Source organism: Mustela lutreola, chromosome 18, assembly GCF_030435805.1.
Source record: "Mustela lutreola isolate mMusLut2 chromosome 18, mMusLut2.pri, whole genome shotgun sequence".
Taxonomy (NCBI): domain Eukaryota; kingdom Metazoa; phylum Chordata; class Mammalia; order Carnivora; family Mustelidae; genus Mustela; species Mustela lutreola.
The window spans coordinates 39,827,755-39,843,909 of NC_081307.1; the positions used below are offsets into that span (position 1 = coordinate 39,827,755).

The 16,155-nt window shown below is 43.8% G+C and overlaps 1 protein-coding gene across 2 annotated transcripts in view; it reads left to right on the top strand.

Annotated features, from left to right (window-relative positions):
• Positions 1-16,155, top strand: part of CSMD1 (CUB and Sushi multiple domains 1) — a 1,947,613-nt gene that overhangs the window by 1,862,232 nt on the left and 69,226 nt on the right. For both annotated transcript variants that reach the window (XM_059156007.1, XM_059156008.1), the window contains exons 51-52: positions 6,105-6,299; positions 14,612-14,785. In XM_059156007.1, the coding sequence (XP_059011990.1) occupies positions 6,105-6,299; positions 14,612-14,785 (369 nt within the window). The remainder of the gene's footprint in view (positions 1-6,104; positions 6,300-14,611; positions 14,786-16,155) is intronic.

A 16,155-nucleotide genomic window follows, 5' to 3' on the forward strand; every position in this document is an offset into this window, starting at 1 on the left:
TTAGCCGCATTGAGTATGATGGGGGAGAATCTGTTGTTAAGTGAGAAATCACAATTGCATCCTGACAAGCAGGGGCTGATTGGAATATTCCAGAAGATTTATGATATGTGTCTGTAATTTATGAGGGTGGGGAGGCTGAAGGGCTTTTATTTATAGTGGAATACTGTCATTGTCTGAATATCTTAAACAAAAGCACCTGTTAGTCTTCCTGCTTTGCCACTGGCTGAGTGAGTCTATCCTAAATCAGAATCACTCATGGTAAGAGTAAAAGCTAGGATTTCTCCAGTACAATGCAAAATATTTTGTGTTGTCGCTGAAATGTTCACAAGATAGAGAAATGTGTTTCCCCTTTTTGTGCACAGGAGCTTTGCATGGTCTGCACTTTCAGCTGAGCTGATCTGAGAAGTATCATTCTGGGATTTTTACTTTGTCAAGCTCATCAACACTTAATGCTATGAACTGTGTCAAATACTTGGGAATGGTTGGGAACACATGTTCTCTGGAACTTGTCGAAATACAAGAAAATGGTTCCATGAGAGTTGTTTTCTTTAAGGTGACAGAAGAGAATCTGTATTTCCTATTTTGAAGATTTTTATTTATTTATTTGATAGAGTGAGATAGAGCAAGAGAAGGGGGAGTGGAAGAGGGAGAAGCAGACTTCATGCCAGCAAGGAGCCCAAAGCGGGACTCGAGCCCAGGACCCCAGGATCATGACCTGAGCCAAAGGCAGATGCTGCACCGACTGAGCTACCCAGGCGCCCCCATATTTCCTCTTTTATAAAGGAAAAAATATAAGGTCAACTGGCAGACTGTGTACTTTATACCACCCAGCCAAATCTACATTTTTAAATTTATTTTTTAAGCCTTTATTTATTGAAAATATTTAATTTCCCTAAAGTAGACCTGGCAACTTATTCACTTAAAATTGTCATAAAAACTGATTTATAAGATTTATGTAAAGAGGATGCTTTCTCTCGCTACATTTTCCAGATGAACTAGCCTTTTAAAACTTTTTTTTTTTAAATTATGTTATTATTTATACAACATTCATAGGCTAGTGTGCCCAGAGTCCTCATTGACTTAATTCTGAAGACCATGTCCGGCATCACTTGTTCTAGTCATGTGGAGTAAACGCAACGTTCTTGTATTGTTCCTAGAAGTGGAAGAAATGACCGGGTCAGAGAAAAGGCAGGACAGCGGTGAAGATTCTGGCCTGCTTTGGGTGAGCCTGAGCTGACTGCCTTATCACAGCGAAAACACATTGTCCTGGTCGTAGTGCTGGTACAAGGATCAGCTGAGTGTGAGGTTGTGTATACGATTCCATATACCACGGGAAAGGGACTTTGTGGAAAACACGACATGGATGCGAGTCTGCAGAAGCGGCGGCCGTCCGTAGCAGCCGTCTGTGGCTGCGGGTAATCGGGGAGCACGGGCAGGGCCTGGACCAAACCCCAGTGAGTTCCAGTCTAAGAGGCTCCAAAGGGAGAATGAAGCGTTTTCTTTCAAACTCTCAGCGCAGTGGCATTCCCAGTGCTCTGTGTTGGCCTGTGACTATAATTCCACGTAGTCTTTGTAAGTCTTAGGAGAGACCCCCGTTCCCCGCCTGGCTGGCTTCTGACTGGGGGGCCGGCCCGCGGCCAGAGTGGAAAACCACAGCATCTGACCTCGGGGACTTCAGCACGCTCCTCCTCCTTCCTGGGCTCCTTGCTCGGGCCCTTAGCTCGGCTCCCCTGACTCTGCCGTCCCGCAGATACTCAGTCACACTTACCCCATTCTTCTGTTGCACCTACTGTCCCAGAATGGAACATCCCCATGGAGCAAAACATCCAGTGGCGCGCGCGTCATTTTGTGCACCTGTCCTAGCGCGGCGTGCGTCTGCCTTCCTCCTGGAGCTCGCAGTTTGTTCTCCTTTCTCTTTTACCCACCAGGTTGGGATGTCGTGGGAAGAAATGAAAAATTAAGAATACAGCAAAAGCATTGTTTTTCTAAGTGACCCCTTGTTAAATAATTACTCATTGACTTATTTAACTGCACAGTGTGTGTCAAATTTACACGATAAATATTGTGTACATGCATAGCTTATATCAGTATATATGCATGTGTGTGTGCACAGGTGTGTGTGTGTGTGACACATCTGTGTGTAAACATGTATTTTTGTACCAAAATACAGCATATTCTTTCACAGGCTCTTAGTTTAACTCTTTTGAGGGTTTTTTTTCCTAAAACAAACAAACAAAAAAACGACTTTCAGTTTTCATTTTTTTCCAGCCTATTTTTCACTAAAATTTACTTATTTTTCTTAAATAAACGTACTCTTATGGCCATCAGGCTCGTAGTCCTAAATCCTCCGATCAGGTGATGGGCTTTTCTCTGGCGTGGCTCCTGTGTGGGCAGCCTGGGGCCCACAGAAGAAGTGACAGAAGGAGGCAAAGCCTTGTGCAGTCTCATCGTCCAGCAACAGCCACGTCCACACTCGCTGCATGCCTCCCACTCTATTTCCCTTCTGCCCCTTTTCTGGAGGTTCAAGGCCCACCTTCCAGGGGTTCCCCGAACTGCACTCATCAGCGCAGCCCTGCTGTGCGCGCTGCACTTTCTCCTGTGTCCACACGCAGAGCAGAGGTCATGTGGAATAGTCTTAGAGCTCCCGCTGTCTGGTCATCGTGCAGGCACAGGAATTAAGCCAGGGAGGTACTGGACAGGGGAGCACAACCAGAGCTGGCGCAGAGAATGCAGAGTCCAGGACACACGGGGTTGAATTCCAGCAAAGGCACAATGCGGGAGAAGGTGGGTTTGGGAGCGAGTGGCTCACTGGAAACACGTATGGAGAAGACGAATTTTGAGCCCCTGCACTCGGCGTGGACAAAATTGATGCAAGGTGGTCACAGGCGTAAGTGAGAAAGGTCAGACCTAAAGCTTCTGTAAAACTGCAGCCTCGTGGATCCTGTTGTCCCCCCTGCATGAGCTTGGCTTAGGGAAGGACGTCAAAACGACACGTGGATTCCCGGCGCCAAAGGAAAAAGAAGATACATGGGGGCCCCATTAAATTTTTATATTCCGTCTCTCAAATCACGTGTTTACAAGCCTGGTCAAGGCAAATCCAGGAAGGGCGAAGATACTTGAAGGATGTGTATGAAACACAGTTTTTTGAACTTCAGTGAGAAGAATGCAGAGGATCTGTTAGCCGACACTAACCTCCCACATGGGGACTACAGGTTTCTAGAATGCAAAAGACTGCAGACAAGAACGTGAAGCAACTGGTGGGCTAATATGTTGCTAATGAACTTGGGGAGCCGATACATTGTTTGAGAGAAGACTCAGTAGCAGGTGTGAATGCTTATCCAAGGACCTGAGCAAAGGTTGTGTAGGTTAGAGGGCACGTGTCTGTCCTTCGAGCTCGGATGACATCCCTCCTGTCCCTGAAGCCTGGGCAGGTGGTGCTGATGGGGGCCCGGGTGAGCTTCTTGGGTGCAGCTAACGTTCGGATTCTTTAGGTTGGCACCGATCACATGAGGGGTGTTTACAATGTAAAAACCCATTGAACTGTGCAATACTAATTTGTGCATTTTCTATCTGGGTGTTTCCATACAAATTTACCTGGAAGCCTAAGAGGCAGAAAGAAACCACCAATCGGAATGACAATAATAAGGACAAATAAGCAAACAGACTAAAAACCGTCCAAGCAGCAAACGGGGGTGAAAACACAGAACGCTGGCTCGCTGGCTCGAGTGCAGGGAAATGAGGGGCTTCCTTTGTGGAAGTCTAGTGGCTTCCGGCTTTTTGTTTCCAGTGGCATTTAAGGAGTTTTCTATCCGTTGGTTTCTGGTGATGCTGGTATCTGGTGTTACAGCCAGAGAGGAGGGTGAACAGCATTGGGAGAGAAAGCGCTGAGAACCTATTTCCTTTACCTTCTGATTTATGCCAAGTTTTCTTAACAGGAATAAAATAGTTATAACAAAACACTTGTAAAAAGTAATAATTAGCAATAAAATTGAAAGTAAAGTTTGTCTCTTTCTAAAGATCAGTAATGCATAAGTCAACAAGGCTCAGTAATTTGTCCTAAATGTCAAAATGAATAGCGGAGCATATTGTCAATGAAATGCCACTTTCTTCTTCTAAAATAGTCATAAAAATTATTATATCTTTAATGTAATCAATTATATATTATTAATAGAATGACAACAGAACTTTGCTGTTGTTAAATATGACGGGACTAGTTATAAAGCTTTCAAACCTAAAATCACATTAGAATGTGTTTCTGTGGGGACTATGAAATAGGACAATTCAAGGGAATACAGAATGAAATAAATTTGGGGGTAGACATATATTCTATAAAAATGAACATTTGAAAGTATCAAATTGTTGTTTTTTTTAATTGTCTTGGATCTGAGGAAAAGTGTTTTTGTTTTGTTTTTGTTTTTGTTTTTGTTTTTACTTGAGGTATAAGTCGTTACCATAATTCGCTTGTCATAAGCTGTCAATTATTTAAACTTACAAGGACAACTTTTAGGTCTTTAATGAAAAAGTGCAAAGAGAAATACATACATATTTTTAATTCCTTGAAAGGCACACAGGTAGAGTTTTACACAAAAAGTAAGAGCTTGCTTGTGGCCACGTGGGAGGCGGGGGGTGAGCTTTGGCAGGAGACAGGGTGGCATTTATTTTGGTGCAGTCCCGATAGTTTAATTTTGCTTTTGCTTCTCTTGCCGAAGAAGTCATATCTAGGAAAATGTTTCCACAGCCAATGTCAAAAAAATTATTGCCTGTCCTTTCTTCTAGGATTTTTATGATTTGAAGTCATACATGTAGGACTTTGGAATAGCCATTTTTGAATGCATATAAATTTTAGATAATCATTTTATTTATAGATATTTAAGGGAAATAAATCTAGGGTTACTTTTTAATTAGCAAGTCCTTTTCACTTTTTAAACCTCATTGAAACATTATCATAACAATATCAGAAAGTCCTTTTTTTCAGTTTATTTGCACATAGTATTGGTAAATTACTGATAGAAGATTTGATGAGATTTTTGTAACATTTGAATATGCCTAATTAAATTATATTAAACTTGTACAGAATTTACTTTTCAATTTAATTTGCTTTTAAATAAGTAAAATTATTTATTAGTATCATTTTGAAAAAGCTATGGTTTTTCTAGCTGCCTCATCCAGGCTCAACAAATTAATCTGTGGGGTCAATTTTGAAGGTGATTTAGTGATAGGTATTCATATTTGAGGAAGTGGGGTCCCAACTTCGTAAAATTCATTTGAAATATTATTGTACCTTTCAGAAAATATATATACTCACATACATTAACTTTTGCATATATTTTAGCATCTTTGCAGATCCTTTGAAGCCCACTCCAGAATGGGAAGCTACCACCTTTCCTGATAGCATCACTGTTGTCATATTCGTAGCTACTGCTCTTTATTAAGTAGTTACTGTAATTCTAGACTTTCTCCTAAAAGCAGGAAAAGATTGTCTTCTCTGAGATATATTGAACATTTGTCTGCCCAGTATTAATGCAGTGTGCATATAAATCCAATAACACACACACACACACACATATGTATATATGTAAAAATATATATGTAAAATATAGGTGTATATAGGTATATAAAATATAGGTGTGTATATATATGTAAAATATAGATGTGTTTGATAAGGAGGAAGGGCATGAGGACACCTGCTTTTCTGATAACTTGTGTCCAAGCTGGTTTTCAATTACTCCACTCTATTCCAAGTTCCTCAGAGGAAATGGAGACAAATTATATGCAAGATTCTTCTATGCATGTGCTCGTTTACCTGATGCAGATTTTCCATCCAAATGAACTATGCAACGTTGTGTGGGTGATTTTCCCCCTTTCCATCACAATGTCACTGCAAGGTCACCCGTGGCCCTGCCCTGGAGGCTGTCAAGTGCATTTTATATGCAGGATCGTCCTGCTGTGACCATGTGGGTGGTAGAGCAAAGTACCTGAAATAGTAGATAATGGGTTTTGTTTTGCACAGAAAGATCAGTTTCATATAGAAGGGCCTTAACATTAAAAACAAACAGGATCTGATCCTTTGAGAAAAAAATGGTGTTGTTATGTTTCTCTTCTAGCGGTAACTTGTCCCAGCATTGAGGCTCAGCTCTCGGATCACGTCACCTGGAGACTGGTTTCGGGATCCCTGAATGAGTATGGAGCTCAGGTAGTCCTCAGCTGCAGCCCTGGGTATTTCCTGGAGAGCCGGAGGCTGGTGCAGTGCCAAGCGAACGGAACTTGGAGCATCGGGGAAGAGAGGCCCAGATGTCGAGGTGAGTGACGGGTGCCCTTCCCAGATGGCGCAGCCATTCTGAATGATTGATGTCACTGGCAGCCACCTTTAACCCACCCCTGTAAGTGATCGAGTCTATAGATTAATAATATAACCAAATGGTATTTCCTGTCATTATAGTGATGAATATGGATTTTCTTGTGACATGCTTAAAACATATGACTGCTGGATAAAATGTTGAATGTTGTCTTTTTCTAATTAATGATCGCACTTTATATATGTAAAATAATAGAATATTCAGATATTTCAAATCAGCTCAAAAACAAAGCCAGATATCTCTTATTCCATGCACTGACTAGTCAAACCTAATTAGGAGCGTGGGAAATAGTATTTATGCTGAAGATATTGTATGCTTAAATAATGACTGTCGTGAAAAGGACGATTATTATTCTCAAAGGTACAAGATAAGCGGTTAAGCTTTTGAGTGGGTTTCATAATAAAAATGAATACATAGAGAAATAAGACAATATTCATGTTGTTCAGAGCACTATGTGATTCTGATATGTTTAACACAGAGTCGTTAGCAAGTTGTTCACAGGGAATTACCATGCACAAACCAAATAGTTAGACCAGTGTCAAATGTATAAAACACACAGCTTTGCAAGAATAAACCAGCATAAAAACAAAAAGGACAGAAGAATTAATGCTTTGCTGTCTTTGACATGGCCATTCTAATTCAACTTTAATAGAACCAATGGCAATTAAACACATATTAAGCTCTTCACCAAGAACATGAAGGTAAATTAGGGAGGGTTAGTGAACTTCACAAGCTCACTCGGAGTCAAGGTGGACAGTACCCCAGGTGCCCAGACAGCCCTGCCAGAAGCCTGTTTTCCACGTAAATTACTCATGGTTCCCTTGTCATTCTCACAAGGTCCTGGTTTGACTCATTATCTGCTTACTGGGCTCCTAGTGCATTTCCCCTGGGTTTCCCCCCATCTGAGTTAGCGGATCCCCTCCTTTCCACATACACACCCCTAACCCCCTTCAAAGCATCGTGATTCAGAGGCTCAGTCCTTAAGGTCATCAAGGAGAGTGGAGGAGAAAGATTTGGGAGCCTCTACCTTTGGCCTATCTCAGACTTTTCTAGACAACAACCTTTCTGTCAGTTTTAAGCCAGAATCAGTGTTAAAAATAGGCACCAGTGAACTTCCTGGGAGTGGGGAGCACATGCAGGGCTTCTGCCAATGCAACAGTCAGTGTAGTTTTGGCTGGTCTCTCTAGCTGTCTGGGGCACCGGGGTAGGATGGTGTCTGCTGTGTCTTTGCTACGCCCTACACTTTACATTAAAGGCTCAGATCTCCATTCTAGGAGAACCAACACTGAAGGAGACTCATGTTTAGAACAGTGTTTACAAGACCAGGCTTTCCTGATTGTTGAACCAAACTCCTTAGCAGCAAGTTTCCACCTCCTTTTTGAGGGGTAGAAAGCAGCACTGGGATTCTACCATCCACAAATTGTATTTTTGTCTCCATCCTTCTGAAATCCTAGGAAATCTGTCCTCCTGACTCTAATGGACTTCAGTCTGGTGATTCTAACACTGAGTCTGGTGCAGGATCAGCACTCAGAAATCCGTGTATGCGGGGACATCTCCCGCTGACTCAGCACGTGGATGGATTTCATACATCGTCAGCTGTGCATTGACTGGCCTTGCTTATCATGAGTGGTTGTACCGTACTTTGTGACTTGTCTCTCTTGAGTGTCATCATGATCATGTGACCTTGTCCAGAGTCAGTAGAGTCCATGAAGTCATTGCTTGCTATTTGTGTGTTTTCATTTTATTTATTTATTTGATTTATCTTTTATCAAGGTTACTAGATCACATCATCGCAGTGTGTCCAGAGCGAGTCCCTGCTACTTGACTCCATCTTGTCCTTCTGATGTCTTTGAAGTTGTCCCGTTCTTGCATAAAGACAGGATGTTTCATGCTCATCCTGATTTTTTTTCCTTGCCTAAGCATGGAATCAGCCATTCTCCAAGGAGCCCTTTTGGTGGATAATGGTGTTAGAGACCCACTTGTGTGCCCAAGGGTATGCATCGTGTTGTTCATGTCATTGGTGGGTAGGGAAAGCTGACACCAAGCCTATCATCATTTTTGTAACCAAACTGAAAGTTTTTTGTTTTCTTCCCACCAAAAATACTTGATATGGATATTTTAAATTAATTTCTATCTCTACTGATTTTTTTTAAAGCTTTACCCTACCCAAAGAGGTGATCAAAGATGTTCTTCTCTTTGCCAAAACATTGATGTTTCAGTGAGATATCACAGTGCCAACATTGTGTTCAAATTGGGGTGTGATCTGAAATCTCAATAGTCTTCCCCTCCCCCTCCCCAATTCTCTCTTTGGTTGAAATATTTTGGAAGTGATTCCAGAGAACACAACCCTAGAAACTCCATCAACAACATCATTCTATAGACCTCTATGGGATATATACCCCAGCCTCTTAGACACTAGTGGTTTTCAAGAGCCTTCATCCCAAGCACCTCATAATGGTAAACGTTGTTGGGGGCCTATCTTCATCCTCTGTTGCCATGGAATCATTACAAACACAATGTAAAACAACACAGACTTGTTGTGTCACAGTTTCTGGGTCTTCTGCTGAAGGTTGAGATCAAGGTGTTGGCTGCTCTTATTTGGAGCCAGAACTGGGGGAAGATGGGCCACACTTGTTTGTTGATGGAATTCCTGTCCATGCAATTTACAGCTGAGTCCTCACACTGTTGCTGATTCTGGACTGGGAAATGCCCTCAGCTCCAGGGGACCATGTGTATCTCTGTCCAATGCACTGCCCATCCCTCCAGGCCCTCCTGTGATTCAAATCTCTGGCTCCAGGAAGGCCTCCATTCCTTTAAGGGATCCTCGACTGGGTCAGTCCCCACAGAAAATCCCATGTTGATTAGCTCAGAGAAGACATTCACAACCTCATCATGGTTGTGCCTACATCAAGGGGAGAGGATTTTACATCAGGGAGCAGAAATCTCAGGGTACCATCTTTGAACTGTGCTTCCCATCAGACCCCAAACACCTTTGTAAAATTTTTTAACATAAATTCAAATCAAGAATTATTTTAATGTGTTTATATTAGTTCATTCAAATTTACATGGAAAGCATCATTGTTCATTTATTTAAAATAACAATGATACAATTACACCTTACCATGTACCATATTTCTATAAATAGTAATGACTATTATCAAAAATAAAGGAAAAAATTTAGAGTCTTGACATGTACGTAATATTTTCTTGGTTCTATAAAAAATAAAAGTAAAGGTATGTTTTAGTTCATTCTTGGCATAATACCTTTTAATTCTACTTTATATTTAAAACACGTGTGAGTTACATTTATCTCCTGTTTCCCTGCCTTGCCAACATACACTCAGAAAACCCGATATGCATCCTGGTAGTAGAATACTTTGCAACTAAGTAAGTGCTTGATAAGCCCCAAGAAGTTCAAATGCTACTTAAGTTCTGACTTAAAATTAATTTAAAATGACACATCTGTAAGGCTGATTTGCCATTCTATAGTAGCATGGTCACAAAAGAAATACCAAGTCACTCTCTACACCCTAATGGAACCAGACCAAGAGAATTTTCAAGGGTGTCATTTTTCTAATCTCTGCTGTAACTAAGGAGCTAACATTGTATTTATGTGTGATGTTGTTGGTCTGAGGTCCATCTTAGAATGTTGCTGTCCACAAGATCACCTGGACCTAACTGTTTCAGTTATCCTCTTGCTTAAGGACTTGGAGATGTCCTCTTTTGCTTGCCCAATTAGCTCCAGATGAAGGAGTGATCCTTGACTACCTTCTAAGAATATCTGTATTGAGTACAAAAGCAGTGCTTAGTCACCACTTTTTGAAGGGGCTGTGTTATCGTAACTCCAGGCTACCTGAGACCAAACCCAGGTGAAAAGAACAGGAGACCTAGTCCCACCTTGAAACTTTGAGCTTTGCAGTCACTCTCTTTCAGGAGAACCAACTTCCAGTGGTTACCCCTAAAGAGACAAGATCGCCAGATTAAAGTTCCTTCTCCAGACTGTCGTGTAGCTCCCTAGCACAAGGACTACATCCAAGTGGGAGGCTATTGACTTCTTCTTGTTGCATTTCTTTGTTTGACTTATTGCTTTAAAAAGTAAAAATAATAGGGCACCTGGGTGGCTCATTGGGTTAAGCCGCTGCCTGCGCCTCAGGTCATGATCCCAGGGTCCTGGGATCAAGTCCCGCATCGGGTCTCTGCTCAGCAGGGAGCCTGCTTCTCTCTCTCTCTCTCTCTCTCTCTCTGCCTGCCTCTCCATCTACTTGTGATCTCTCTCTGTCAAATAAATAAATAAAATCTTTAAAAAAAAAAGTAAAAAAAATTTTAAAAATTATCCAAGAAAAGAAAGAAAAACATTTATCACAGAAATCTGTAAAACAGGAAGAAACCATCTTTGCATTCTTAATTTTACACGTAACTCACAGAGAGCCTTACACTGGGAGTTCATCATATTGTAGATATTCAGAAAACACAGCCTGAACTCTGGACTGTGGCTCCTTCCTAAGTGCTAATTTAAAGAGTTAAATTAGACCTGGATCAAATGAGGACGTAGGCGGGTGGGTCTTTGATAACCTCCCATTTGTAACTGGGGGTGCACCTGGGTGATCATTACGTTTCTAAAATAAATTCGTTATTGGCCTCTGCCCCCTCCATTACCAGCGGGTTCACGCACACAGCAAGCACAAGGGAGTATGTGTCCATCCGCCTGCTCCGTCTGTCCTAGGAAACTACAGAAGGAACGTTCTCCCTCCCTTCCATGAAGGAGCGGACGTTGACCATTCAGAGCAACCTGAAGTTGAATTTTCCGATCACGGACTCACAAGTACTTGTCTGAGTGGCATTAAATAACTCTCGGGGCGCGCTTGAGCCCAGGAGCAGGGACGGCATGTGGGAATGTTTTCACTCCGAGCCAGGCCTTCTTGTCGACTCCGAGCCAGGCTTCTTGGCTTCCTTTCTTCAGGCCGAATACAATGACCTCAGACTGTGGCCTACAAGCCTGCCTTCGCACACGCACAAAGGATCATGTATCCTTTGACCTTTCTGCGTGACAAGCAGCCCCCCATATGTATGCACGCCACCTCCTGTGTCTGCCGTCCTTCTCTGTGTGTAGGCCTCTTCCAGAGAGAACATCGTTGGCAGTCCCTTCTCTTGACCTTACGCTCTTTGCCCCCTCACTAATAATAGCCAAAGTTCTGATGGCACTGCTGGCCTGGCAGGCATGAAAACCTTGTGTCACAATAGGATTTTTTTTTCCAGAGTTGGGGATTTCGATATGAAGGTACTCTTGGGACTGAAGTCCGGGGGAAGGAGGCTTCCCTGCTGGGGGAAGGGGAGACAGGTGGCTTGTCATTCCTGGGAAAGTGAGGGGACCCCGCATGGACGGCACGTTGGGGCAGAGTGCGGGCAGGCGGGGCTCTCCAGCGGGTCCCCCTCTGTGTGCGATTCGCGCTCTGACAGCTCAGAGGCCGGGCTTTAGACTGGGGGCGTGAATATGTCTTTAATGGAAAGGGAGAAGGCAAACGATTCATTTTGAAAACTGGAGGGAGAGAAGAACGTGGAAATGAGGCCTTACCTGGGGTGTTTGACAAACTGTGTGTGAGTGTGTGTGTGTGTGTGTGTGTGTGTGTGTGAGTGTGTGTGTGTGTGAGTGTGTGTGAGAGTGAGTGTGTGTGTGTGTGAGTGTGTGTGAGAGTGAGTGTGTGTGAGTGTGTATGAGAGTGAGTGTGTGTGTGTGTGAGAGAGTGAGTGTGTGTGTGTGTGTGTGTGTGAGAGAGAGTGTTGGGGAGTGCTCCAGTTCAATTACAGTAGCTTTCCCAGATGAGTGCAGCCGTGCTCATTAATGTATGGGTTTGCTGCCAGCGGAGACTGCGCCATCTGAAGCCCCATTATCCAGCTGCTGAAAAGCTACAAGTTTGCTCCATTAGTTCTTCTTTACAGTCTAGTGAACCTTAGTGGAGGACAGACCTAAAATATGTGCGTTCCGGGATATTTCTAACAGAGGCAGAAAGAATGGTGCAGAAGCAGGGCAGAGCGAGCCTTGCTGCTGGGCGTCTGCAGAAGGCGGGGGTGACCTCTGAGGTCATGCGCTCAGACCTCACAGCTGGTCAGCACTTTCCTGACCCTTGCAGAAGTTTCTAAACACCGTCCGGTTATACTAAGTGACTCCACGTGGGTCTTTAAATACCATAATTCAAGGTGAAGTTCATAGCATGTTTGGGAAAGGCTTAATGAAAAGTTCATAATAAATGTAAAAAAATAAATTATACAGGATTTCGTTCACATTTGGTACAGCACACATGTTAACAACGTTACTAAATGCATGAAACATAACGCCGTAAGAGTTCAGGGACCCCAGAAACCAGTCAACCAACAACCTTCTGCTCATGACCTCTTCTGGAGCTGAACGGCCAGAAAACCCGGTGAGCGGTCCCCCCGGAACACACACCACCAGCCTGTGTCTGTCTGTGTGAAGCAGAAGTACGGTTATGACCCCTCCGAGTAAGGTCGGCCCGGTGCAGGAGACGGTGAAGACCACACCCGCAAACTCGTCTTCACTTGAACTGTCAGTAAAGGGGTCCACTGATGCAGCTCACAGGATGGGTCCCAGGTCTGCTTTGCCCTGGCTAACCCTGACCGAGCCCTGGTCCCACGCACGGTGTTGTTTTGCTGTTTGCCGGTGTCCTCTCTCTGAATACAGCGCACGGTTCTGCGCAGCAGGTGCTGCTGTCAGCCCTGGGGAGAAGAGCTAATGAGAGCCCAGAAGCTGGAGGAGATCTTGGCAGAGCTGGCGTTGAACCTGAGTAGCCTGAAGGCAGAATCTGTTCTTACTCACCGTCTTACCTTCTCTGATCTGTGTACTGTTCACAGGGACTCGGGAATTGTTGGCCACGCGCCACCTTTGCTCTGAGCCCCTTGTGCACAGTGACTCACTGAGTGCCGTGGGAGCTCTCTGTGCTCCTCTGACAGTGGCCTTCAACGCCTTGGTGTGTGGGACACATGTAAGTCCCTGAAGAACCGTCGGCCTTGATGACCTTGTGGTTTCTTCTTTCCCTGAGATTCCACTGACCTTTTGTGCTCCGACGTTTCAGGGTTCCGCGTGCAGGGAGTTGGGTGGTGCCATAAGGATCAACAATGAAGGTGACCATTGACTGTATCTCCCCAACCCCGATCACCCTGTGCTTGAAAGTAGACCCTGATAATGATCCTGCTGGGAAAGCAGGTGTTCATCGGGGGCTAATGGGACCCCAGCTACAAAACCTGGAGGCCTGGATTTTGTATATTTTAGTTTTCAGGAAGGCTCAGGGGCCCCTGGGTGGCTCAGTCAGTTCAGCACTTTATTTAATAAATAAATAAATAAATAAATAAAGAGAGACTCCACATGGCCACAAAGTCAGTATTTTTTTAAAGATTTTATTTATTTATTTGACAGACAGAGATCACAAGTAGTCAGAGAGGCAGGCAGAGAAAGGAGGAAGCAGGCTCCCTGCAGAGCAGAGATTCGGGGCTCGATCCCAGGATCCCAGGATCATGACCTGAGCCAAAGGCAGAGGCTTTAACCCACTGAGCCAGCCAGGCGTCCCCACAGTCTGTATGGAGCTCTCCGTCCCAGTGAGTCACGCGGTCAGTGAAAGAAACGGTGAACGGCGGCCTTGCACTGGAGCAAGTGCGCTCAGTTGTGTGCCGCCGTCGCTGGCCCGCGCAAGCTCTCTCTCCTTCCCGCCTTCCTGCACTCCCAGGTCCAGTCACTGCCTGGCGGTTCTCCGGCTGGGCCCCCAGGAGGGCAGGTGGGCAACCCATGCGTCTGACCAGCCTCCTTGTGAAATGATGTATATACACCGCACGGTTTTGGAATCCGCTCGAAATGCTCACATTTTCGTTTCAAGGGTGTAAGAAGGAAAATTAAGCTTTCTATGTGGTTGACCTACCATCCCTAAGCAGATATCCCCGTCCCTAATAAATATTTTTACCAAATATTCAGTCTTATTTATTTATTTGTAAGGTTTTATGTATTTATTTGACAGAGAGAGACACAGCGAGAGAGGGAACAGAAGCAAGGGGAGTGGGAGAGGGAGAAGCAGCCTTCCCGCTGGGCAGAGCCCAATGCGGGGCTTGATCCCAGGACCTTGGGATGATGACTGGAGCCAAAAGCAGCTGCTTAATGACTGAACCACCCACACGCCCCTGATTTTGTCATTTTTAAGCAAAAGAATAATCTGTGGACTTGAAACAATTTTCACTTTTTGTTTTCCTTCCAGTGATCTCCTGTGGAAGCCTCTCCTTCCCCCCAAACGGTAACAAGATCGGCACACTGACGGTCTACGGGGCCACGGCCATATTTACGTGCAACACGGGCTACACCCTTGTGGGGTCTCATGTCCGAGAGTGCTTAGCCAACGGACTCTGGAGTGGCACGGAAACGCGATGTCTGGGTAAATTCATCTAGCCTCTGGCACGTCTTTCATTCACATAAGCCTTAAAAATTCAGTACGGTTGGGCAAAGCATGGCACTTCTTGCTGTAAATGTTCCCACTGAGCTACTAAATCCTCCCTCTGGTGTTAACACTCCACTTCACCCCGGGACTTCCTCTGTAAGGACCTAAAGGGATTTTTTTTTTTTTTAATCTGACCAATAAATGAAGGTCACATATTGCCTTAAGTGACTTAAACACTATTTTACAAAGTGCTGAGGACATCACTGCCCTTAATGTCGCCAGGATTTTAGGACACACAAACATGATATTCAGAAATACGATGCACTTTATCTTTTAAAACTTTTAAAAATATGTCAGTAAGTAGTAAGATCGGTCAACGTCAAGCGCGATGAATCATTTCAGATGGAACGTGTGTACAGAACCGGTTCTTCCTTTCCTCCAAGATGAAAATGTGATGCTCGCTTGTTTTAAAAAATTGAGTCGAAAATTTTATTCATTGGAAAAATCTTTTGTGAATAAACATAAGGAAATTGTTGAACAGGCAGCTTCAATGTATACTGATTTATAATGCTCCTGTAGGTCTCCAAGTAATTTGTAAAACATGTTAACTGCGTTTCGCCCTTTCGACTTCTTTCTGGGATCTCAGGAATTTTGTAGTCACTCAAAAGCTATAGAAGCTGGACAGTTTAAGCTTCTGACTCTCTGTGGGCTGGAAATCACGTCAGAACCAAAGCAAGAACCAGTAAATTTTGAATAGTAAAAATCTGATCTTTTTACTTGAGGTGATTTGAAGAAATACTCAGGAAAATTGGGGAGAAAAAAAAAACCAGAGATAATGAAACTAAAGTAGTAATTCCAGAGAAAACCAGCAAAGGGAGTTTCTCACTGTTATCCAAAAAATGGTACCTGCTTTCTTGAAATCACTGTGACCCCTCCAGGGAAGCTGCTAGCATTCTACTGTGTGTGTGCATGTATATTCTCGTTGGTGTGGTCAGTGTGGTTTTCCGTGGACTGCAGAACCCCCTTGGACTATGGGTGATGCTTTGTGTTCAGAGTTGCTAATGCTTCTGAGATTATCTGTCTCCCTGACCATTCTTCTGGGGTGTCTTGTTCACTGAACACCACCCTCTTCAAGGCAGCTTGCGTTGGGGTCGGTCTTCTTGGTTCTCGTCTGTGACATCAACACCGTAGAGGGGAAGCAGGAAATCTAAAAAATCTGCATTCCTGCTATGACTGCGATGACGGAGAGCAATGGTAATTTACGTTTGATTAGGGCTGATTACTGACGAAAATCTCATTGAGTAAGAGGGTCATTGTGGCCTTGGGGAGTTTGAGTGGCACGTCCAATTTCTGGAACTGTTCTATTA